The following is a 27,278-nucleotide window of genomic DNA, read 5'->3' as shown; positions in this document are numbered from 1 at the left end:
AAAGAAAAAAATGCACAAGCTTTCATAAGAAATGTTTCTTCGGTTTTTACAGCATAACACTCTAAATCACAGCCCTTAATTAATTAAACAGAAATACATGACAAATTAAAACGGATAAAAGACAGGGTCTGAATCTTCTTTGTTGCAGAAATGGTTTTGAATTGCATATTTCATTAAGTCATGGAAATATATTAACCTGTATAAGGTGGATTGTATATTTTTTACTGATTGGTTTAAATGTTAATGCTATTACTTGCGCTTCCTGAACTGATTCATGAACCTTCTTGTTGGATGGGTTTGCTGCTATTACTGGTTCAAATTTATCAACTAAATCTCTTACTGGTCTGCGGTGGAGGTTTTCTGGAATGATGTCCTACTGGAAGTGATGCCACAAGTTCATCTAGCTGACTATGTATGTTAAAATCTTGGATGTGCAAACATGTCAAATTAATTATGTCCATTTTATTTTGTTTGTGTTGATCTTTGTTTAGAGCTACATATAACATTACCATTCCATAATTAAAACATTGTAAATAATCAGTTCATTGCATAGTCTTACCCGAAATTCTGGAGATGTATTGACACAGTCCTCTTTCATATCTTCACTTGCATGGATGTGAATCTGAAAAAAATGGAAAAAATATTTTTAAATATGAACATGCCAAGCATCATGTAAAAAATTGTGACATTTATTTTCAGATACTTCTAATGAAGCAACGTCTGACCACTAAGAAGAGGCAATCTAACAATCATGCTTAGAAAAAAATTCTTCCTAGAAGTATCCCTACTTCATGGGAATCCTAAGCCCAGGGTAAAATCTATAGTTAGAACTACATATAGTGGATGCTACATATTTCAAAGTAGCAGAGTCATCTAAGATTTATTGCTGTTATTTAAAATAAAATCAAAGAAAAATGAGTAGCACAAATCACATGACTCATTGGGTTTGCCTTCTTTTACAGGTTTCTACTCAAAAACATTTAAGTTTATTTATGGTTTTAACATCTCCTCTTCCATGACTCTTTGCATTCATATTAATATTTATTAGTGCAGAATAAATCCAGAAAAAAAATCAATAGTCCTTCCACTTTATTTACAGTTTACCTGGATTCACCTAATTTAACCTTTTAAACCCTTTTCAAATCTAACTTTGGAGGTTTAGTTGAAGCTAGGCATCACATCCTTCTAATTTATTTTAGTCAAATCAAGCTTGTGACTGTCATGTTCACAAGATCATGGCAAATATAGTACACTGTAAATTAATAACAGTCCTTTTAAGGTTTTGTATCCATTAAATGTGCCACAAACATTTCTTCAATAGGAAATTAGCTCCAAAATAAGTTTGTGTGTGTTTTTTTACCTCTCATAGTGCCAGCCAGTGTCAGTCACCACATTCTAGGATCCTCCGAGCTGACTGCACTATATGATGTAATACTGCACCAATGAGCATGTGCAGCATTACTCACTGTGCAACATTAATGAGCATGTGCAGCATTGCTCTGTGCATAGCATTAATGAGCATTTATAACACACTTCTCCTGCACAATTAAGCGTAACCTATTTGTGTTATAGGTAGGTTCATAGGTAAGTACTAGGCTATCTGCCCAAGGGCATTTATAAGCCTAGCCAGAGTGTGTTGGCTTTCGCCACCCCCTTAGATTAGTTCCCTGTGCCTCTGACTAGCAGAGTCATTAGTTCCCTGCGCCTCTGTCCAGCAGAGCCACTGCATTGATCCCCGGGGTAAATATTCTGTTTCTCATCCACCCGTCAAGTTTTCTCTTGAAGAGTGCTAGTGAGGGGCTTTGCCTGATGTATATTGGAATCTTGTTCCAAAGCATGGGGAGTCTCTGGGTCAGGAATCTATCCCTCCAGCACGTCCTATTTATCATTGTGGTAAGGTTTATATCCCTAGAGCGTGTGGCTCTCAGGGATTTGTTTTTTTGTAGGTGGGGCATATTCATCAATTCTGGGTTGGACATGGCCTTGTATGTCAAGCAGAGATCACCTCTGAGTAAGCGATATGCAACCGAGTACAGTTGGAGTTTCTTTAGTCGGGCTGCATAGGTCATCTGTTTGAGGCCAGTAATCCTCTTGGTGAGGTACTTTTGTGGTCTTTCCAGCTGTTGTAGGTGTCTTGTAAGGTACATCCCAAATGGGGCGTTGTATTCTATAATGGGTCTAATAAGTAATGAATAGAGAGGCACAATAACCTCCTTTGTTCTGGATGCGAACACTTTTGAGATTAGGTGGGCCACGTATTAGGATTTTCTAACTGCCTTGGCAATATAATTAATAAAGGAGAGATTGCTATCTACTTGGATCCCCAGATCCCTTATTACTTTTTCTGTATTTAGGGGACTACCACCTATGTGGTAGTTTGCGGGTACTTTGTTTTTTTCCAAAGGGGATGACTATGCACTTTTTGGCATTCAGCTTGAGGCCATGATTTTGATACCAGGTATCCGTCTCAGTGAGACCCTTCTGTAGGGTGTCTGTATCAGCTGGAGAATCAATTATGGCCCCTAGTTTGCAGTCATCTGTGAACTTGGTCAGTCAAAGTCCTCCTGTGCTTGCCTGTACCTCTGAGAAGTATATACTGAACAGGAGGGGTCCTAGGACTGAGCCCTGGGGGATGCCACTTGTAACTGGTTTAGAGTCAGACCTAGAGTCTGCAACTTTCACCATGTGTGTTGTGACCATGAGCCAATTTGCAACCCATCTCGTGACATAGGGGTTATTGTTCAGGTTGGTAAGTTTGTCTATAATGCCAGAATAGGGAATGGTGTTGAAAGCCTTTGCAAGGTCTAGGTAGGCTGTGTGGACCACCTTACCCTCATCTAAGGCCCTGGTAACTGTCTCAAAGAAGTCCACCAGGTTTAGGAGGCATGATCTGCTCTTAACAAAGCCAAACTGGGTGGGGTCCAAAGTTTGGAGGTTCACAATGTTTCTGTTAATGAGTTCCATGATGATGCACTCCATAGCCTTGCAGACCAGGCTAGTCAGGCTTATAAAGCGATAGTGGGATAACTGTTGCTGTGCACCACTCTGTGGGTACATAGCCTGTAGAGAGGCTGAGTTTGAACAGTGTGTTTAGGCAAGGGGTTAGTTTATTTTGGAGCTCTTGTAAGACACAGCCTGGGACACTGTCCAGTCCCATTGAGGCTGTGTTTTTGGCTTTGGATAGGGCTGTTTTAACCTGTGTGTCAGTGATTGCCAGGGTCTTACATTCCTCTGGTAAGGTTATGGGCCTTTTAGGGGGTGAGAGGGGTGTGAAGTTTGCACTGTACCTGTCTGCCAAAATGTTGGCAATATTGGTCGGTTCAGTGTATTTTGTGCCATTCTGCACAATCTCAGAGCAGATCTGAGAGTTTCCACTTAGGTTCTTGACATAGCTAAAGAACGCTTTGTGGTTATCTTTGGAATCCTTGGCAATTTTTCTTTCGAAGCTAGCCTTGGATGATTTAATGAGGGATCGTAGTTTCTTGCCGATTCTGATCAGGATCGTCTTTCCTTCTAGGGATTTTGCTCTTACCTGTACTAGTTTCCTCCTATTGTAGAGCCTGTTTATGGCAGGGGTCCACCAGACTGGTTTTCTTTTCTTGGAGGAGTGAGTCTTGGTTTTACTTGGGATAGCATGATCCATGCATTCTTGCAGATGATCATAGAATGCCTTTGTATAGGTTTCGGCAGCTTGGACAGCATTGTCCATTGGCGTGGGGGCTGTGAACCTGTCCAGCTTGGTCTTAAGCAACGTGAAGTTTACTTTTGAAAAGTTTTTCATGGTGGTTTCCTTTGATTGGGGTTGGGGGAGGAATGTGAATATCCAGAGTGATTAGTATATGGTCTGATCTAACCAGTTAGGGGTTGTCGTCAGGTGTGGAACACCAGTCACCCATATTGGTGATGACCAGGTCCAATATATTTTTCCCTCTGATGGGGTTGTTGACCAGTTGATCCAGGGCGTTCAAGTTTATAAATTCTAGGAAGCGTTGGGCAAGGGAGTTAGTACTTGAGTAGTTCTCCCAGTTAATGTTTGGGTAGTTGAACTCACCCAGTATTAGGGCGTTTGGTAAGACCTTCATATTTCCCAGTGTCTCCAGAAATGTGGAATGGGGGTCCTGGGTCATGGTGGGTGATCTGTAGCAAGCTACAATTTGGATTGCAGTTTTGCCCGTTGTTAGTAGTACTTGGATGATCTCTGATGCATTGTGCTGCGCCACTAACCTGGAGGTGTGATTATCCTTGATGAATATGGATACACCCCTGCCTTTTGTGTTTCGGTCCAGGTTCTGTGGCCGAAAGATATGGTATGAGTTATAGCCTGGTAGTGCTGGGGTGCTCTCTAGAGCCTTAAACCAGGTTTCTGTTACTGCACAGATGTTGATGTTCTCCATACTGAGGAGTGCCTCGAATGCGTACATTTTGAGGTTTAGACTTCTGGCGTTGAGTAGCATTACCCTCAGTTTTTGGTTACTTGTGCTATTTATGGTGGTGGATTTGTCTTTTGAGCCTTGCCTAAAAAAGGCACTATGGGGGCAGCAAAAGCCTTTGCCAGTATTTAAAAGCCTAAGGGTGACAGGTGCAAGCCATCTCTTGCGTAGCAACGTGGCTTGTCGAGCATGTCATCCAAGGAAGACAGATATTGGATCCCCTTTGAATGACACCAGAAGCTTAGCCAATTGTTGAAGTTGATCATTTTTTTCTTTATACTGTGACATCATTCTTGGTGAGGGCAGGATGCTACTCAGGGTCAGGGTCATACCTGCCTGGGCTACATGATCAGAGAGCTCTTCCATGTCTCTTTTCATGTAGTCCAGGGAGGTACGTCTCAGGTCATTCACACCAACAGGTACGACAGATTCATATTTGTACTTGTTCTGGAGTGACCTGAGTGCTTGTGTTATGTGGCAGATCCTGGTGCCCGACAGGCAGCTAACTGTAACCTTCTCCTTGTCCAGCCTAGTTAGTGGTATATCAGTGTGCCTGACTATAGAGTCGCCTATCACTCGTGTATTGGGTATGTTATTTTGCCTTAAGGGCTGTGATTGCGTGGCACACTGATTATGTGAAGTATGTGTTTCATGGTTGGTGATGGGTTGTGGAGGTTGGTTGGATGTCTGCTTTGAGGTCTCTGTTGCTTCTGCAGTTTTTATTTAGAGCCTCCGAGTATGTTTTCATGTATTTATGTGTGTTATTTGCTTGTGTTGGTTTGTTAGGTCTATGTGAGACTGGTGGTGTGTTGCAAGTATTACCCTTCTCCTCTTGACAGTCAGTTACAGTCTGTTGTTGAGAGAGTTTTGCCTCTAGTCTGGCTGTATAATTGCATCTCTCGCATATATTAGTGTTTGGTGGTAGGAGGAGAGGGTTGTCTGTGTACATGAGGCAGTTGTAACATTGCCTCAAAATGCCCCAGATTCACCAGTTGGACTGGAGAGTACACCGGAAACTGCCCTTTGGACATGCCTGAATAGGGAGCTGTTTTTCTGATTGACTGGTGGGGACGAATAGAGAGCCTTGTCCTTCTGGACAGTATAAGGGGGGCTAATGCTAGGGGTATTTAGTGCTTGTTATGAGTTTTAAGCAAGTGCTGGGCTGTAAAATGAATGGTTTGAGTGCTAAAACTGAAGGTCTGTCTAGTTCCAAGGGAAAAACTGAAGATCAGACTTCGTGGAGTCGGGAATAGTTTAACCCTAGCTAACCGGCACTGCCCGGCACGCAAAACTGCGCAGATGCAGTTTTTATATTAGAAAGATTAGAAAGATAGAAATTAGACCAAAATGGCCAATAAAACTACAGTTTCTGGGGAGAAACCACTCATCCAAGGGCAGGTAGGCTGTTCAGAGCTCCCCACTCTCACTGGTGAACAAAGAAACTTCCTTTTTGCCCAAGTAAGGTATGGCCAAACACAGAAGCTTAAACAAAGTCCAGGTATCAGCAGGTATCTGAAACTGGACTTTTCTAGCTCAGTAAGGAGGGAAAATTGCAAGATTTCTTTTGTCCTAGTTCAGGTCATCACTTTATCCTAGTCCAGGTTATCACTTGTCATATAATAATGTAGTCTAACCATAATCATTTATTGTACCTTTATCTACATATAAGTTAGTGGACTGAAAATGTCAAGAGTGAACAAAAAGAGAAATCGCATTTTGTAGTAAGCAAATAAAGAAAGTCAAAGAAAGAAGGACAAAGGCTGTCATATGTGTATGTGAATAGTGTATTAATGGTGTCTCCACTGAAGAGTTGTTCAGGATACTTGCAAGTTGCCATAATCCGGAACAAGCTGAAGCTTTGGAATAGTTTACAGCCACATGAAACCCACCAGTTCTACACAGGCTACATTAGTGAATATACACATGTAATGTGTAAGATGTGGTGCTGTATAGCTGTAAGCATCTTCTACATAATTTTCTCAGAACCTATGAGTGTCTCATGAACGTTAAAAGAAATGAAGGCTGCAGTGTCTATAGTAGCAGAAACCTTAACTAAGGTAGTAAAAGCGGATAAGTCAGTATTTTTGTCTTCTTGTGCAACCAGCTCCCAAGTATTTAAAACTCTGGGTGGCAGCTAACAACCTGCACTAAATATAACACATCCTATGACGCAGTGAACTCACAGTAGGAATATTTAGGTAGGGATACTGGTGAGGAACCAGAAAGTGGGTTGGAGTGCATACCTTCATTCTTGTGCATAATTTTATAATGTTTGCATGGTGATTTGAATACACTAGATTAATGTAAAGGTTTTCTTGCCATCCATATTGTATGACACTGGCAGGACTGCTGAAAACTGGTATTGGTCACAAAACTGACTTCTACTACTGGGAATGTATACCCTGTGAGTGTGTGCATGTATGTATGTACATCTAGGTGATTTCTGTGAGCATGTGAATATGAGTGCACCTGTGTGTGTGTGTGTGTGTGTGTGTGTGTGTGTGTGTGTGTGTGTGTGTGTGTGTGTGTGTGTGTGTGTGTGTGTGTATGCGTGTGTCTGTGTGTATGTGAACATGTGTGAGCTCATGTGAGTGTGTGCTTCGGCTGTGCCATTGATGAATGAGGTTTCTGCTGTTAACTTTAAACTTTATAGATGTGTGCATGTATACATGGCTATGGGCATTTCTGTGTGCATGCATGCATGCTTGTGCACATGAGTGAACATTTATGAATGTGTGATTTTTGTAGGTGTGTGCATGTGAACATGGATGCATTTGTCTGCATGTATGTATGAACTGTGTGTCAGGATGTGCTCCTGTGCATCTTTAGTGGAGAGAAACTATAACCCCCAATGGCATGCACACAAGCCTGGTGCCTTCTTACAAATGTTTACAATATGAATAACAAGTTATGTGTTGAGGGCTGTAGTGGTGCAGCAGTTAGCATGGTTGCCTCACAGCAAGAGGTCCTCTGTTTGGATTCTTGGCTGGAGCGCCTTCTGTGTGGCGTCTGCATGGCCTCCCGATGGTCGAGTGAGCTTTAAAGACATGCGGGTAGGTGTGTGTGTGTGTGTGTGTGTGTGTGTGTGTGTGTGTGTGTGTGTGTGTGTGTGTGTGTGTGTGTGTGTGTGTGTGTGTGTGTGTGTGTGTGTGTGTGTGTGTGTGAGTGTGTGTACCTTCTGTGAAGGTTGGGCGCTCGGCTGACAACTTGACATCGTACAATAAACTTAACTGGCAATCAGTCTGTGGACTGGTGAACTGCTGTGGTGACCCCTTAACCTGGAAAAGCTGAAAGACATTGCTTTTACAATATGAATAACAAGCAACATCCCATAGAAAACATTACTAACTGATGTGAACTCAAAATACTTTGTTTAGGCATTATACTATTCTGTATCCTGAACAAACAGGGTGATTAATAAAACCAGTGTTTGAAGTTAAGCTCCATGAAATTATATCAGGATAGCAACTGAGCCTGTGAGATATGAGCCATTGTGAAAGAAAATGAAAACAAAATATAAAATAATTTGTATCATTGTCTCCAAATGGACTCAAGGTGACCATTAATTTTAAGCAAATTCTCATGGTAAAGAAACTGTCAGTATAAATGAGATTTATTTATTTATTTGTTAATCTCCCATCATTTACAGTATACTATATTGCTAGATTATTCTGTGATTATGAAAACCGAGATCCTGCTCTCCTGAGAAATAGTATACTGGCAAGTACTTCATCTTGTGTAGTGGTTAATACATTAGCCTTACAAGTGAAAGCTCTGATGGCCAAGTCCTGGCTTAACTTGAACTTCCTTGTTATTGAGGTTGGGGTTTGGTATACTGGTTGAGGTGCTTAAATTACAGACAAGAAATACAGGATTTGATTCTCACTAAGGGGAAATTGTCTAAGCTTAAACTGGTTCACAAGGGCAGCTAGCCTAGTACTTACCTATGAAGCTTGTGAGAGCTAAGTTTTTTCATGCATGTTGAAGGTTGGACAGCCACCAGAACCAGAACTAAAAAGTCATGTAAGGAGGATTTAAGAATCAGATATAATGTAGAGTTTACTGCCAGAACATAAAATATTTTAAGGAAGAAGACGCTAATATTATAGCAGAGAAATAAGTTCAGAAAATGTGAACATACATTAATAAATTAATAGTATTCATTAATACATTTTGAGGTATAACAGTTCTTTCTGTGGCATATTATCCTGGCACACATTTACTCAGCTATGGAGCCATTTATAGTGCGTACTAGACAAAAACATTAAAGTTTAGAGTGCACTTATGCAGTGGAATAGATTGGTTGAATAACAAATATACTCCAAATTATTGGAATGTGAATATATTCAAAGTTTTAGTGTTTATTATAGCTTGAATATATAAGATTAGAGAGTTCCAGTGACTGAGGTATATAATGTGTGTTGTGTGTGCTTGTGTGTGTATGTGAGTATCTGTGTTTATGAGTATGTTTTTGTGTATGCACACATGTGTGATATTTTCAGTTTTGGAGGAATGTGCTTATTTTCAGGCTTGATTTATCTGCTTTCACTGTGATTGGACAAAAGTGAAGGTACCAAGGATCAGAATCCCTGAACTGCATTCGCCAAAAAGCATCTTGCTGAAAAACAGTTTTTAAGTGTTTTTTGCAGGACGGCAACCCCCATCTCCTGATATATACCAACTCTAAGGCTGCATTTACTTGAAAAAGGAGGAAATCCCCCCAAAAGGGAATCACTTCTGGCACAACTTGCCAAAAGTGATTTCAAATGGAGGAATGCCAATCATCAGCAAGTTGAAGTTTGGGCAGTCAAAGCTCAAAAAAGTTCAAGCTTTGTCCACCAGAAGAGTAATGGATTTATCCTTGTGCAGGATGTGCCCATTTTTGGAGGTCAGATGTGATTTAGCCCTACACACAAATTTCTGAATCCCAAGCTATCTAGTATTCAGATAACCACACCATATGACTAACATACTAGTGGCATCAGTAAGTTAAAGACAGATGACACACATCTTACATCTCCCTTTTCAGAAGCAGAAATCAATAACCTTGTGTGGTATACTTTTGCAATATATTTCATTGTACACTGTCTCTTTGATAAAGTGCTTATATTTTTCCATATTTTTTGCCACTTTCTGTTTTTTAAACATGCTTTTGTGAATAGTATCTCACATTCCTACTGGAAGTGGTTAGAGTTGTGCACTATTCGTTAGTCAAATTTTATGCTGATAAGATGTCCATATTTTTGGTTGGATATATCCTCTTTTGAGGTCATGTGTATCTATACCAGTTCCAGGTGAGGTTTTCAGATTATTTAACTGAACACCATGGTGGACACAACAGATCTTTGTTAGACTAGCCCATCCAATTATAACTATTTGCTAAAAATGTTCCTGCCAAGCCTGTCTGCTTCAGACAACATAGCTCTAAAGATCTAAAGATCACAAGGGGGGTACAAACTCCTTCAGCATACTAACATCATTATGCACCATACAAGGAGTGATAGCATCTAAATATGGGATAGGTGTTAGATTAGAAGGAATACGTCACTGATGGTATTTTAAAATAGTATAAAGACTAGCAGAAGTAGGTTGTCACTTAGAGTACATATTGCTTTAATTTCCTGCTTGTAATCAGAGTGTTTTATAACATCTTGATGTCTCAATGACTGCTGTGTACCATCTTGTCAAGACTCCATGATCATTTCATTAATCATAACAGATAGTGTGCTAAATTTCATTATGATGTTATTATACTCCTGTATATTTTTGGTCTATCAGCAACAAAAGCTCATCATTCCATTTAAAAGAAGTTACTGCAAAAGCTGTTTCTGAGTTTGCCAAAGTTTTCCTGAGTCTGTCAAAATATTTATAAGTTTTGCAACATTTTTGTGTGTTGTGAACACTTTTTATGGTTAGTGAACTTATTTCCAAAGATTACTGATGTAGCAGGAATTCAAACTTCTGTTCTAAAGCATTTGTTACTACACTTGAGCTCAAAGCCAGCTTGTTTTACATTAAGAGGGTTCTTTTGCACTTTGGCGGGATCAGAGAGTTAAATGCACCCCATCCAAGGTGGGAACTACTGTTCAATAGCTTACTGTGTTTTTATCTGCTTGGCCTGAGGGTTTAACTTTATAAAAGTCTTTCATCCTGCTCATGCAAACAAGGCTCCCCATGCTTGCATATAGGCACACCTCTTCAGTTTAAAGTCGTCTATAGGAAATGCTCTCCCTAGTCTCCCACTATTCACAGCTACTCAAAGAGCTGCCAGTTTGTGCAGAGGGTGGTACCACTGCAGGGCGTCTAATAGTATAATAATAAACACTCTCACTTTGACCTTTAAGTGACTCTTCCTTACTCCTTCCCATCTGGAAGTTGTGCTTCCTTTCCTTGCATAGCATAGGCTAGATTCAGACCTGCTGAATCTAGACTGTTGTGGTATCATTGTGCTCTTGGACCAGCTATCTTGCATTAGGAGGGCCTCCCTGCCCCCTTGTGGCATAAGTGTGTACTCAGGACCCATCTGAGTTGTGACTGCTGGAGAAAGGCTCAGTTTGGAGCTTTTCCATTGGTAGTTGTGCTAAAACTGTTTAAATTTGCCTGTATATAAGCCTCGCATTTGCGTGGATTTGCATTCAGTTTACCGGAGCTTCAATGTTTTGCAACTTTAGCCAGAAGTCTAGGGTGTAGCTTCACTGAACGCTGCAATGCCTTCTACATGTTCAGACCTCAAAATGAGCATGAAGGAACCAAAGGTGGAGGTGTATCCATCTTCATTAAAACCAAATACACTTTGAGACTGGTCAAACAGCATGACTCTCTTGAACTACTCCATGTTCAATTAACTATTGGGGAAGTACCATACCACATCATTGCTAGCTATAGATCACCCACCATGAACCAGGATAAGCTTAATGTCCACCTTGATTTACTGGAATCCCTCTCCATACAGCCCAACACCTTAGCCATGGGAGATCTCAACGATCATTCCATAGACTGGGGGACATACATAAGCAAAAACACGCTCAGCCAGAAGTTCCTGGACTTTGTTAACACAAATGTTTTGGAACAGAGTCTACACTCCCACTTGGGGCTTTAATGTTCTGGACATAGTACTCACCGACATGGGGGGGGGGGGCACTGCACTTCTCCATGCGTGCTGCCCTCCCTGGTTATTTCAGACCACAAATCAGTCTTGTTTGTAATAACTACTGGAACTGGCACCCTCACAGGAAAAAAAATAATACAAAACTTTACTAAAGCTCATTACAGTATGCTTCAAGTGCAAACACATTATATAATAAGAGGAAGAAACTGTTGTCCAAAAGCAAGAGGGATATCACTCTGCACAAGGAAGAATTCCCTCCTAAGACTAAACAAGAAAATCAGAAATCTTGTAAAGACTTCTAAAGCAAATTATGAAACTAAAATCACATCCCAAGCCAAGGATAATCATAAGGCATTCTTTAACTATGTCCGAAGTTTAAAAGGGAATGCCCAGCCATGTGCTGAACTAGTTGTAGATGTGATCACTTACTCTACAACTGAAGATATTGCGAACTAGCTAGCATACAGATTCAGTGCAAGCTTCACCCCTCAATCCCCTCCTAGTATATCCCAAAGCATACCTGACACCAGCCCTCTGCCTTGAATCTCTAGAGAACAGGTCAGGGCTAAAAACACTGCCTCAGTGGGACCAGATTATATTCCAGGTTGCTTACAAAATAATGTAAAAACAAGACCTAGTGGGCCCACTTGATGATCTCTTTAATCATAGCATTTGAACTGGCTATGTCCCTGCAGTATGGAGAACAGCAACAGTAATCCCCCTGCACAAGGGGGGGCATCAACTGACCCTGGGAACTACAGACCCATAAGTTTAACCAGCCTCATCTGCAAGGCCATGGAAAGAATTATCATGGACCTTATGAACAAGGACATAGGTGACCTCCAAACACTGGACCCAACCAACTTTGGCTTTGTTAAAGGTAGATCATGTTTATTAAACCTGAAAGACTTCTTTGAGAATGTCACCAAAGCCATAGATGAAGGTAAGACAGTACACACAGCCTATCTTGACCTTGTTAAGGCTTTCAACACAATTCTCCACTCTGGCATCATTCAGAAACTCTTCCAGATAGGGATAAACCCTTACATTACTAGATGGGTAGCTAACTGGCTCACAGACAGAGCATGCTCTTGTCAAAATTGGTGAGTCCACCTCCACCAGTAGACCCATCACCAGTGGAGTACCACAGGGGTCTATGCAGGGCTCCTTACTGTTTTGGCATCTATTTCTCAGAAGTCCAGGCCAAAGTAGAAAGGCTTTGGCTTACCAAGTTATCTGATGACTGTTAACTGGGAACAATCACTGAGTCCCTCAATGATGTCAACATATTACAGGAAGGGCTAATGCAGACAAATGATTGGTGCCAAAGCCATGATCTAAAACTAAAAGCACAAAAATGCATTATTATTCCCTACAAATTACAGTATTGACAGCACTCCCCTGAGTTCCAATCCAGTAGTGTGAGACTTGGAAACACAGGTTAATAGCAATCTAAACTTTGACCACCATGTTTCCACAGTGGTAAGGAAAGCTTTCTACATAGTGTACCTCATGACAAGGGGATAACATCCAGGCCAAGGGATGTTATACCTCCAATGTACTCAATCCTCATCAGACCACTAATAAGAGTATAATGCACCCTTTTGCATGTACCTCACCAGACATCTGCAGCAGCTGGAGAGACCTCAGAGATTTCTCACTAAGAAAATATACGGACTCCAAACCATGACCTACTTGGACAGGCTGAAAGCAATGTCACTTTACTCTGTATCTTATAGGCTGCTGAGATGTGACTTGTGCCTGGCTTATAGGGCAATCCCCAACCCTGCCCTAATGGAAATGCTGCAGCTCTGCAAGTGAAATGGCACAACAGTCACTCACTGTAGGGATCTTAACCTATCTTATGACATTCTCAGAACATGCTGGACAGACAGATATGTCTCCCAGAGACTGATGCTTCTCTGGAGTAAACTTCTTATTTACACAAAACAGAGCTCTTCACTGACCCTAGTCAAATGCAACCTATATAATTGGATGGGAAATATCAAATTCACCCCTGGGGTGGCACCCATGTTCCTCATGGACAGGGGTAGCTAGTGTTGATCACAGACCCACTCTGTTCAGAAATTTGTTCTGTGAACTACCCATAAACATCAAATGGGGATACTTGGGCCACTAGCCTAGGAACTGCCTATGAATCTATAAGAAAGCCATGGAAAGTATCTAAAATATGACAGTAAACATGAGTGACCCTAAGCAGAAAAATAAGTTTGTGTGGGGAGATGAAAACAACCAATATAATAAATGTGGTTCAGCTAACCTTTAGAGTGTGATGAAACTTTGTATTAATTTTAAGATTTAGTAAATACTGTATCATATTGGAATAGATCATATTATATGTTGATAATACAAAGACTGATGCAATAATAACAACAATGACAAGTCTCTAAAGAAGCCTACGATGTCTGGTATTGCAAGCATACATGTGTTAGTTGAAATTTAAAAAAAACAAAAAGTGAAAAATTAGATACAGAATGTCTGGTTAAATGTTGACACCCTTTTTGTCATTACTCATTCTGGTAGAAAAAAGACATCACCATACATCTCATTGAACTCATTAAAAACATGCCTTGCCTAACCCACCATTGCTACACATATGTCCCCGTGCAGAATATACTGAGTACCTAAATCAAATCAAATCAATCAACTAACAGTCAGTTTTTAATTGGAGACTTTAACTACCATCTATCAGCTTACGCACTTTAACAATCTCTATTAAATATGGCCAGAGAAGCCCCCAATGTAATTTCATAACACAGACTTATGAGCCCAAGAATTATCTTAAAATAGCAAAAATAAAGCAAAACAGTGAATATTGGCAATTGCTGTTCTCCTTTAAAGTTATTTATTTATTTATTTTTGCTGAGGGCAAGCCTCCCTGCACCCTCAGTGTGGGGGGATGTACCCACTACCCTTCCAGATATACACACACACACACATTAGTGTCAGGAGTGATTTGTGACAGACGAGTACTAGTAAGAGTGAAAGGGAAGGTCTACAAGAGGGTAGTGAGACCAGCTATGTTATATGGGTTGGAGACAGTGGCACTGACAAAAAGGCAGGAGTTTGAGCTGGATGTGGCAGAGTTAAAGATGTTATGATTTGCACTGGGTGTGACGAGAGTCGACAGGATTAGGAATAAGTATATTAGAAGGTCAGCCCAGGTTGGAAGGTTTGGAGACAAAGCCAGAGAGGCACGATTATGTTGGTTTGGACATGTGCTGAGGAGGGATGCTGAGTATATTGGGAAAAAGATGCTAAGGATGAAGCTACCAGGTAACAGGAAAAGAGGAAGGCCTAAGATAAGGTTTATGGATGTGGTGAGAGAGGACATGCAGGTGGTTAGTGTGGCAGAGCAAGACACAGAGGACAGGAAGAAATAGAAACAGGTGATCTGCTGTGGCGACCCCTAACGGGAACAGCTCAATGAAGATGATGATATATATATATATATATATATATATATATATATATATATATATATATATATATATATATATATATATATATATATATATATATATATATATATATATATATATATATATATATATATATATACATTTTATATATATATATATATATATATATATATATATATATATATATATATATAGCTTCAGTCATTCGAAATCCACTTGGACGAGACCAGTTGTTCAAATTACCAAAACTTTGAAAACGAAGTACAGAGATCACAATACAGCACGGAATATTCCATTTTCCTCGCTGTAGTGTGATCTCGGAGTTAGTATATTTAAGTAGGGGGTGTGGGGGGTGCAGGGGGGCTTGCACCCCTGAATAACATGTTTTCTGTGATTTCTTTTTTTTTTAGTCAGCCGATCCGGCAACTACGCTTCAGCAAAAATGCACTTTTGTTGAAATACACTTTTGCTGAAATGGGCATCTACTTTTCTTTTTCAAAGTAATGAAATTTTGACAAAGAAAAGTAGATCCATATATATATATATATATATATATGTATAGACATATATACTACCTCCAAGATTGCCATAACTTGGAGAAAAGGGAATATTCTAAGAAACAATGAACTCAGACGTGGTGTATTTAAGTCCCTGTTTTCAGTTTCACTCTTCTGGGACTTGCACTTTTGGGCCTTAGAATTTAAAACTGTTACAGTCCTGAAATTCTCTGACTTTATGAAATCTAGCTTCCTGTGCAAATTGTCCTCGGCCTTAATAGGATCGCTAACCTCTTTGACATCATCCTTACAAACTACTCCCACTCATTTTCACTCCAATTGCCTTTACTTCCTTGCTAAAAGCTGATCAACTTGTTTTTACCTTCACTGTCAAAAAAAAATTTCTCTACCATAAATATGTCATAGTATTCCAGGGCTATTTTAAAGCCAGTTTATTACTAGTTACAGATGGAACAAACCCATTTGTAATGCTGTCCTTGAACTGGCTTATTTGCACAGTGCTAATGCCTTATGAGTAGATATACAAATGAGGCTATTCCCCATTCACCACAAAACCATGAATTAATTAAAAAATAAGACAGTAGGATTGAATGTTCATATAAAATAACTAGGAGGAAGGAAACGCTTATGATTCCTTATAAAAATATCTTTCTACAACATCACACAAACCAGATACAAGTATTAATCAAGACCCTCAGATGTAAAATTTGAGAGTAAAAGCCAGTAATGAACTTTCACTTGCTTCCAGTACTAAGAGCAACCTTCATGCCCTCTTTGTCTACATTAGCAAACTAAGAAAAGTAACACCAAGTACTATCCCAAACTTATCTCCAGTGATGTATCCTTGTCTGATCCAGAAACTACACCTAATATTCTTGCTGATAAATTTATCTCCATCTCCATGCCTCTCACACACGTGCTGTCCTCCATGATATTCTTCCAACTGTACTTCATAGTATTACCCATGAGCAAATGTCTTCTGCTGTTTTCAGAACTAAAAGCACTAGTGCTGTCATCCCTATAATATTTCAGACTGTCCAAAAACATATTATATAGCCTCACCTAAAGCTATTTGACCTTATTTTCTCTACAGGCATGCACATAAAACTTGGAGAAAAGTAAGAAGTGCCCTCCTCTACAAGGGCAGCACCCCAACAGATCACCATAACAATAACCCTATCAGTGTCACTTGCATTTTCTGTAAAGCTATGGAATGCATTATAATTGAACTAGTTAATGTCATAGGTAACCCCCAGAACCTTGAGACCAATTCGTTTGGATTTGTTGAAGGCAAGCCATGCCTGTTCAACCTGGTTCATTTTTCAACAAAGGCACAGAAGCTTTAGATGAGGGCAAGAGTATCAATGTTACCTGTTTTAACCTTGCTAAAGCATTTGACATCATTTTCTCATGAAGGCATTGTAATAAATCTCTCCAGTCTTAGAGTTAACACTTACATTGCAAGTTAACCTCTGAATAGCTAATTGGCTTACTGACTGAACTCATGTAGTCCAAGTAGGGAGTATCAGACAAGGTTAAGTCTTAGGTTGCTTCCTGTTAAGCATTTACTTTTCATAGGTAAAATCAGGCATCCAAGGTCTAAGAGTAAGCACATCTGTGGTTGACTGGTAGTTGGGTGTTGTTGTTGCCAAGGTATATCAAAATACCCAGCATCACCAGCAAGGCCTCTCTCAGACCTACTGCTGCTGTGCTAAGCATGGGCTCACCCTAAAAGTTAAGAAGGGTAGCACAGTTAGCCTCAGTAAGACTTATTTCTCTTCCACATACCATATCTGTATTTTATTTTAAAAGAGACCTCATTATTAAAAATGTAGGCATTCACATTGACAAAGACTACCATGTCTCAGTTGTGGTCAGAAAGTCCTTCTCTGCCACATAATTTCTACTAGGGAACTTGACTGTCCTTAACATTACAAGGGTGATGTTACTAAGGCTCTTGATGGTTCTCCCAGCCCTAATCTTAGTTAAACGTATGACTTACAACTTTACACCCCCTCAACTTATACTTTATTTGCAAATATTAACAGCATAAGACTTTCCAAACACCATAAGCAAAATATCTGAGCTATACAACTTACTTTACTGAAAACAACAAAATAGTCAAAATATTAAGCTTTAGGAAAGAGCCTTCTAAGGATTTAAATTCAACATCCCCTCCCATCTTCTTTTTAAAATTCATAGTAACAGATACAGAAAATGTAAAACAATGTTTTCTTATAGAGAAAACCATAATTAATAAACAATATATACATACAATTATAAACACCACTCTGAACTTCACAATAAATAATGGAATACTTATAACAATAATTATAACAATAAATATATTATAATAAATATGCCTTAATTAGTCCATCATTTAGCACTTTAGGATGTAACTCTTCAAAAGTAAAAATCAACCAAGCTTCTTTTTCAGTAATATTTCGGACAGACTCAAAAATAACTGTGGATGTGAACAAACATAGATAAAGAATTTTAAGGATTATGGATTCTGATTATGCTTCTCCTTAAGGTGTAATGGAACGGGGCTTGTAACATATGTATTTTTAATATCAGAAATATATTCTAAAATTCTCTTTTTAACGTGTAGCATAATTTGACCCGTATAACACTTTTCATAGGAAAATTTAAACCAATATCACCGCCCTCTGATAAAATTCCTATATTTTACAGGCTTAAAATAATGTCAGTTATAACCAAATCCCATATTTCATCAAAATAATAACTTGCATTCATTAGTAATGTGTTCATCACCATAAGCCAAAGCTTTTATCAAATGGTCCCATAGGCTAGGTTCATTTCTATACGAAATTTTGAATTTCAAGAAGTGTAACTTCTCTTTAGATGAAACTATATACCAATGCTTTTTGAAAATATGAGAAATGCCTTCTACAGTTGGTGCATACCATGTATCATATTAAACATTTTGTGGATCTAAGGATCCTCGGTCCTTCTTAAAATTGGCTTTAACATCATACTTAGCTCCTTTACTTTTACTAACCATCTTCTTAAAGATGGAAGTTAACTGTTCATTTGTATAATCCCTTGCTGCTTAATCTCTGAACACTTTCTAGGGCAATTCAATCAAACATAGAATCATAGCTCATAACAATTCCCCATATGATAGGGAGTTCACTAAATGGGGTGGGCACTAGTTCCATGTAAAAAAGTGTTATCATAGATGGGGTTTCCTATAAAGGGCAGATTGTGTTTGTCCATTTTTCACACAGGGCCATGTATCCAAATAATAAATAAAGTCTAGTACATTGAAAATTAAAAGTAAAAACTAAATCAAAATTATTATTTTGTAAATGTACAAAGAAATATTTAAACTCTTCTTTCACTCCTTAACAATAAGGAATACATCATTGATATAATGTTTATAAAAAACTACTTTTTCTTGATAACAAGTGTCTCTATATTTGCATGTACCCTCCATTTTCCTCATTAAAAAATTAGCAGAATTTAATGCAAATGTACTTCTCATTGCAATTTCTAGTTCTGCCTTTTTGACTGTTTTATTGCTTTCAATAAATTTTTACTGCTTGAGTATTTTGCTAATGGTGTTTGGATGGGTTCAGGCACATAGTGAGACATTTTCCTGTGGTACATTTGGTTGGGGACACATGGTTGAACTGACAGTCAGCTGCACGGAAATATGGCCGTTGTGAACTCCCTGTTTGCAAAAAGAAGAATGTGGTGCCATTCCCACAACTTCAATTATCAAATGCACAGGGGAAAAATAATGTCCATGGCCCCAAGGCAACATGAGACAGCAGGCAGTATGGCATGCATCAGCAGCAGGTTGGCCAGTGGGTAGTCAGTGCACAATGGGCAGTGCCTTTACAATTGGTGTGTGGACCACAACTCATTACTTCTTCTGCCCCCATGCACTTGGGCATTAAAGCTGTGGGCATGGCAGTGTGTGCTTCTCTTTGCCCACAGGGAATTCACAACAGCTATTTTATACCAGAAGTATCTTTGCTGTTTACTTATTGTTTCCTATAATTCCTTTTGTAATCAGCTCTAGCTCCTCTTTAGTATTCATACATGTACCACTGTTAGCAAAAAGCATCTGAATTTTTCCTTACTAACAATCTTCATTTGCATTGTATATTTCTGTTGTCAACCATTTTACTAAGCACCACATTCACTGTTGTTTCTTCTCCTTTGCCTCAGTAACTACACTCTTCGTTTCCAATAGTCATTTGTTCCCTCATCTTCACATTTCTTTTTCTACTACTGTTAGCAAGGCATGATCTGAAACATCTTTTTCCTCAAATGTGAGTCATACTTTTAATCCCAACTTTCTTCCTCAAAAAAAAAAAAAAGATAAAATCTAGATTTTTGTTCTGTCTTAATAATATGCATATTGCAATATTATTTTATTTAAGTCAATCTTAAGTTTACAACATTGACAACACAATACCCATGTAATACAGGGAATGCCGTGAATACACACTGAATTTGGGAAAAAATAAATCTTTGTTAAAAGTCTTTCTTACATTAGCACTGTCAAGCTTTAGTCTCATGTTAGAGCATAACATTGGGCAGGTCTGGCAATTGCAGAAAAGCTGTGAGAAGCTAAAATATCTTTAAAACTTGCATATATACTTATCTTGTCACAAACATGGTGATGAGAGTGTCTAAAACCTTTTAAATCTATTTGTTTTTCAGAAAGGCACTTAGCTTCTGACTGTTTCACATATGAAAGTGTTGTGTTATGGCTTTCAAAGCTGTAAAAACTCTTGTGCTCCTACATATATTTTCTGTATCTAGTAGTGGGATGAAGCAGCTAAAGTTCCATGCACTGCAAAGAACTTTTGATTAAGTATCCCCAATCATGTATTAGTCATGTGTTCTCAGCATGGATGTGCATATTCACCTTTTAAACTTTGCTTAACTGTATACTTTGAAGTAAATTTAATGCCATCCATATCTAAGATGCATAACAGCTTGGTTATGATTGGAGACCTGATCATACTCCTCTAGATCTCCCTTGTTATGGTTATAAAAATGTTAAGGTGTAGTATTTGTAATAACTACCAAGGTGTCTTTTAGTGACACAGACAACTCGTGTGACTAGCCTCCATAAGTCTACTGTAACTTTCAAGTACATCAGGGACGACATGCATACCAAAAATAAATTAATATTACTTCTTAAAACTATATAGCATTATATACTACATCTCATATTTTTATAAAAATAAAACTCCATATTATACTATGAAATAGCCACAAATTACATAGACTTGATATAATTAACTTTCCTGCTATATTAACATGTTACCAATCCACTCTGTACATCAGACAAGTTTTTAAACAAAAGCATTTTCTTTAACTTTTCACTCGTTAGTATCTATGGGAACAATAGAACAAATATATGCAATGTCCCACGTTTATATCACGTTATCGAAAGATGAAAATAGTGAACGCTATTTCATTGAACCTAAAATATCTAAACCACATAATATTGAACATTCAGAACAGTGAATTTTTTCCTTGGGAAAAAAATTCATTATTCCGAAACACATACACACAACACAAGCACACCTAAAAAAACATCAATACACACACATGCACTTATAATCCTACAACTAACCCTACACTAAACTATACATACATTACTATCTATCCACTTACCTTAACCCAAACCCTAACCCTAAGGTCCGTCACTATCGCATACTCACCTAAGCCGTGCCCTAACCCTAACTCACTTAACCCACCCCTAACCCTAATTCATCTAACTTGCACCCTAACTCTAACTCACCTAACCTGCACCCTAACTCTAGCTCACCTAACCCATGCCCTAATACTAACAACCATACAGTCACACATTTACCTGAACCTGACCCGTAAATTTCCACCACAGCGCTGAAAACAGTGAAGCCACAGAACTGGCCATCCAAATTCTTTGGAAAGAATTTGGTGTTCTGCAGCTTCGCTATTTACAGCATTCACTCAAAACGGGTCGATATTAGAACATTCGAAGTTTTAAAACTTCGATGTTCTGATATAGACCCACTGGCCCTGCATCTGGCTGATCTTTTGAATGTTATTCTTAAGCTTTATATTTTCACTTGGCTACTTATAGACAATTTGAATCCAACTCTATTTTCACTGTCACAGTTATGATTGCTCTGACACTGGTGCACATATCCCAGGGATAACTTCTTTATGTGAGACAACGCTCTTATATGGCTCCAAGTTCATCTTTTTATCTTGATACTTTCTCAGACTATCAGGGCTAGACATTGTTGTCTTACAAATGTCTTTAATTTATTCTGTAAAGCAGACCATTCCCTGCTTTAAACTCACAGGATTTCAGTTTATCTGCTTAACCAGGTATTAGACCCGCAGCTTGCCAGAACTGTTGTATTCTTACTGTACTTTCTCCTGCAGTTTTGAAAGTTGCCTTGAGTGCTTGCTGTCTGCCTCTGCTGCTTTTGTTCTCTGGCTATTTGTCACATTATCATCTCTGTGTTAATAAATGAGCTTTTGTATAACAGAGATTCTGCACTAGAGTATCTCTATATTCCCAAACAGCAACATGCTAATCACCCTCGCTAATGATAATGTTCCTTAACATCAGTTTCCTCAGTAAGTAGATAGACCTGTACACCTCTCCATTAGAGTTTGGGTACAAGATTGAACTCACATTGTTACTCAAAAACCTTAAATTCCATATTCTTGAATTATGGACCATTTTCTGATATGAGAATGTTGGGCATACCTTGTCTAGAGAAGACAGACTTCAATGCACTTATAGCACTACTGCTCATAACATCTGTCAATTTCATCCCCTTGGGGAACCTTGAATAATAATCTGTGCGTGGTTTCTTTAAATTAGAACCTATAAGGGCTCATTCAGCTCTAGGGACTTGGAAAAGTAACTATGTTTACTTACATCATAGTTCTGCACCAATACATAATATTTTGATTTTACCTTTTGTACCTTTCACTTCATTATTCTAATATGTAGCTCATCAGGTCTCTCAAGCACCTTCTCCCTTAATGTATTAGGTATAGTAACCTTGTCATCTTTGAGCATAAAGCCTTGGGCACAACTTATTGCCAAGAAGAAAAAAGACTGCTCTGTTTTCTGACTGATGATTTTTGAAGCTACTGGCACTCCACTCTAGTCCAGTACGCCAATGACTCCACTCTAATATGCTCTGCCAATCACTCCCTCAACTCCAGGAACTGACACAAGAGTCCTTTCCTGCTGTTGAAACCTGGTTAGCCAACTCTCAACTAATACTTAACCCCAATAAAACACAGCTAATGATAGTCTATACCACTAGAGCCTTAGACCCCATACCACCATTCACAATATTCTCAGCTAATAACACCCCTATCACACCTGTCTAACACACCAAACTTCTAGGGATTATCATAGATCACAACATGAAATTTGATATGCACATTGCACAGACAATAAAGAAAGTCCATAAAATACTGGAAACTCTATATAGATCCAAAATGTATCTTGCCAATGACAGTAAAGCCACCATCGCAAGAACCCATCTACTATCCACTCTCCTCTATGCCTCCCCCATACTTAACCTAAACAAAGCAGACTTTAACAAACTAAACACCTGCTACAGTAAAATAGCTAGGTTTGCTACTGACTCACCCTTCAGGACACATCACTGCATAGCAATCAAGCAACTATTCTGGCTAGAATTACCCAACCTGCTCAAATATAACCAGCTTACAAAAGCCCACTAAATTCTATATTATCCTGATAGAGCTCCTGCTCTTCAAGGACTCCTTAATATCTACTCTAACAAACACCTATTAAGATCCACCAATAAAGCACTAACTGATATAGGCAAAAGCAACAATACTCTAGGGATTCCTTGTTTTCCATTTCTGTTGCAAAAGAATGGAATACCATCCTCGCAGATATTAAGACCACTGAAAACAAAAATAATTTCAAAACACTCCTCTGGTCCTATTTACATAGTTCTTGGTTATGTAATTGTTCTGACCCTGGGTAGCTTCACTTAATTAGATCATATCATATTTCAACCTTCTATGAAAGCTTGTAACAGCTCCTTTCTGTACTCTTACTCAGTCAATGTGTGTTTACTGTATTAGCCACTGATGAATGTAACAAAATGACTGAACAAAATATCCTTTCAACTGTATTGTTTATTGTAACACAATGTGCTCCTTATAGGATATTTACTTTTTGCTCCTTTCTTGGCCTTGAAACTGTACCTTATTAACTTTTTGACTCTGTACTGTACTTCATTAACATGTGTATTGTATTTAATGTATTTGCTATACTAATCTTTGTGGAGCTTTTCTCCCCGGGCCTCTGCTGAAAATGGGATCCATGCCCAGTCAGACTTTCCTGGCAAACAAATGCAAACTAAATAAATAAATATATAATAAATCTTGTATTTCAAGTTAGTCTTAGTATATTTCTAAAATTCGTTTTATCTTTTTCTGTCAATATCAACTGTGATTTCAGAGAATCAAACTCAAGTTCCTCTAGTAACTCTTCATTCTGCTTTGGTAAATATACTCTATCCCTTCTATTTGTTATACATGCTTTTTCGCCTGGTCTATATTCCACTTCCATGTTATATTTTTGTAAATTAAGTAACATTGTCTGCAGTCCCAGAGGTGTCCTATACAAAGACTTTTGAATATGCTGAGCATGTAGTTATGACCTCTCCTTGCTTGTAGGTCTGTACTTATTTGCCATAAATACATCCTTGAAATTTCTCACATATGCACATTTCTGATAGTTTTTCCTCTGATCATATCACTTTTATGTATATGTAAATTTTGTTGACCCATATGCAAACAATCTATTTTAATCATGTTTTACCACTCCAACACCATTTCAAGTTGCATCCACCAGTCACACCGGTCACACAAAAGTTACCTATTTCAATATATTTCAAAATTAGATACTTTTGTTTCTAGTTTCTTAAAGAATTTCAGAACTTTTTTTCTGATCATTGCTTCATTCTAAGGCTTTGGTGTGCTTCAAATGTGTAAGATTAGCTTGCACCTTTTAGGTATAACTTTGCAAGATACTGCATTATTAGCCATCCCATTAACATTTGCTTGCCTTCTGGCTTTGGTATTTGCAGAATTGCTTTGCCTTTCTTTGAGCTTGGCATCATATTTTCTGATGTTATAATGTAACTGATATATCTGAGTCTTTTACTTTTGTTTTACACCTTTATGTTTAATTCAAAAATGTACTGTTTTAGTGAGTTCAGCAGCTGTATTATTCTCCTCTTGTATCCTTCATTTGTCTGATTCATGTTAGCAGATCATCAGTTATGTTCAGATGGGAGCTATCTGTTTCACTGAAAGCACAAATCACAAAAACATAGTTGATATTGTGACACATCTCTGTCCTCACTGCTATGAAGCCCTGAAGTTGGTTATCTTAAATAAGAGGAGTGTGGTGGATGAGTCTTCCCCTGTAGTGTTAGAAGGCACAACCCTCCTGAAAAAAAAATGGATTCTGTAGCTGAAGGGTGCCTTCAATGACAACAGTTTCATTACCAACACTTTTTTGATAATTATCAGAAGTGCTATTTTTAAGTTAAACACAATACTTACATTCAACAGACCTTCTAACCCTTCACTTACTTGTGCAACTGCTGAAACTGAGGATATCCCAAATTAATGTCTCAATTAGCTATCCCTGAGATTCATAAAAACAGTTTCAGTCACATAGATGTTTCCACTTAGCCTTGATTTCTTGTAAAGCATAACTGAAGAAAGAATAAATAATTTGTCTCTGCTTATAACAATTTCTGAATTTATTTTTTACTGCAGATATTTTGTCCTTTTCACCTTTTTGACAAGTAGGTATTGAGTAGCTTCAAAGTTTTTTCCTCTTGTTTCATGCATAAATGTGATGCACTGCACTTAACCAGGCTTCTCAGATATTCTTTTAGCAGTGGAAAGCAAAATTAATTTCTGTCTCTACAGCTTTCAGCTATCTGTTAAATTGTTTTACAGCTAAAGGATTTCTGACGGCTGCAAGTGAGCTACCGTTTCTCTGAAAATATGAAACAATTCAAGGGCTTTGGATAAGATGTGTAGATGAAAACTTAATGGTGATTTTACTTTAAAAAAATTAGCTTCAAACTAAGAATTATATTTTCTGTTACAGAATAATAAACAACTTGAAAACAAACATGTGTATGACATTTCTAATACTTTTAACACTGTATAGTATTAATAATACTTGCCTGGATGCTCAGAGGTATCCAGCCTCCGTGAAGCCTTTCCCATGAATGCTAGGCATTGCTTAGATGATTAGGTGGCATGCATACCTAATAATTAAACATAATTCCTAAAGCTGTAGAGTTTTATATGGTAGCGAAAAACCCCAAGCTTATCACTATTTTGGTGTTAAGAAAACAGGCATCATTCTTCTTATTAATTCTAACATTTCTGTCTTATTTTGTGAAGTACGTAACCAAGCAGTAATATGTTGCCGATATTCCTGTACATAAAAACACCGAACAGTGTCACATTGCTTTCATCACCAAATGTTCCTCTACAGCACAGTTCTTTGCTGTTCAACATAAAAAACAATTTTCACTCTTTTATTCACTATATATCATTGTTCAACACACTTCTTTTTATTTCAAAAACTTCTAAGGACGTTATCATGTCAACCATTTATATATGCTGTGATATCCTCAGTCTGGGCCAGTAATCAAAGAGCCCAAATTCTCACTACTGGCACTAGAGAGGGACGTTCACTTGAAACAAAAATGGATACACCCAGTTTTTCCAGGTGCAGCTCTCTGCATCAAGCACAATTTCCCTTAAGAGCACACAGGACACACTCAGCTCAGTGATTGGGTTTCTCGCTGTGTCTCTCCCAGGTCCCCAGTAAGGCTCATACTGGCATAGCTGCAGAGTTAAGTCCTCACCTGAGTGCCCAAGTGAAGTCCTCCACCATCTCTCTGTGAAATCCATCGTGTCCCTGCTCCAAGTAGATGACACACACACACACACACACACACACACACACACACACACACACACACACACACACACACACACACACACACACACACACACGCACACGCACACACACACACACACTGCAAGATCTGATTTTCACACACACGTGCACGCACACATCTGGGAAAGGCTGGCACAGATTTACTCACTGTGCCTCCTTCTGCTCAGACTATAAGGTAGTTATCACTGCCACCAAACACTAGAAAGCCAGCAACCTAAGGCTCTTGCAATGGTACCCAATTATACTGAGTGAAATTAATATTAATACAAATGTAAATGTTGGCCAAACAGCCAGGCTTCAGGAGTGGCCACAGTATCACCAATAGATATAATTGCTATCAAATGTTAAAATATTTGTCTAAAGAACCAACTGCAATGAAAAGTTTAAATATATTTAACAATAAATAATAAAATAAGATGAAAATATGAAATATCTATTTACAGTAAACACCAGAGTTTTAATCACACAAAATATTAAAAATAGCACAGCTAATAGATTCACACAGTTACTGAAAACAATACTTAACTATTCTCACTATATTTTCCTGACTGATCTAGAAAATTACTTTTTCTACTTACTTAATAGAGGAATACAAGATGAAGTAAGTGAGGGATCCTTCTTTGTCAGGGTCCACGAAACAGACTGCAATGAGACTTCAGTCTCAGCTAATATTAAAACATTATTTCTGTACAGAATGATATCACAGTCATCTGTTCATCTGACCTCTGGTTCCCATGC

The 27,278-nt window shown here is 38.4% G+C and overlaps 1 protein-coding gene across 1 annotated transcript in view; it reads right to left on the bottom strand.

Annotated features, from left to right (window-relative positions):
* Positions 1-27,278, bottom strand: part of LOC122808845 (semaphorin-7A-like) — an 851,812-nt gene that overhangs the window by 573,482 nt on the left and 251,052 nt on the right. Inside the window, exon 3 of the mRNA XM_044079936.1 lies at positions 560-622. Coding sequence (XP_043935871.1) covers positions 560-622 — 63 coding nt within the window. The remainder of the gene's footprint in view (positions 1-559; positions 623-27,278) is intronic.

This window comes from Protopterus annectens, chromosome 8.part0 (genome assembly GCF_019279795.1).
Source record: "Protopterus annectens isolate FY-2018-M chromosome 8.part0, PAN1.0, whole genome shotgun sequence".
Taxonomy (NCBI): Eukaryota; Metazoa; Chordata; order Ceratodontiformes; family Protopteridae; genus Protopterus; species Protopterus annectens.
This window is presented reverse-complemented; position numbering and strand designations above follow the sequence as displayed.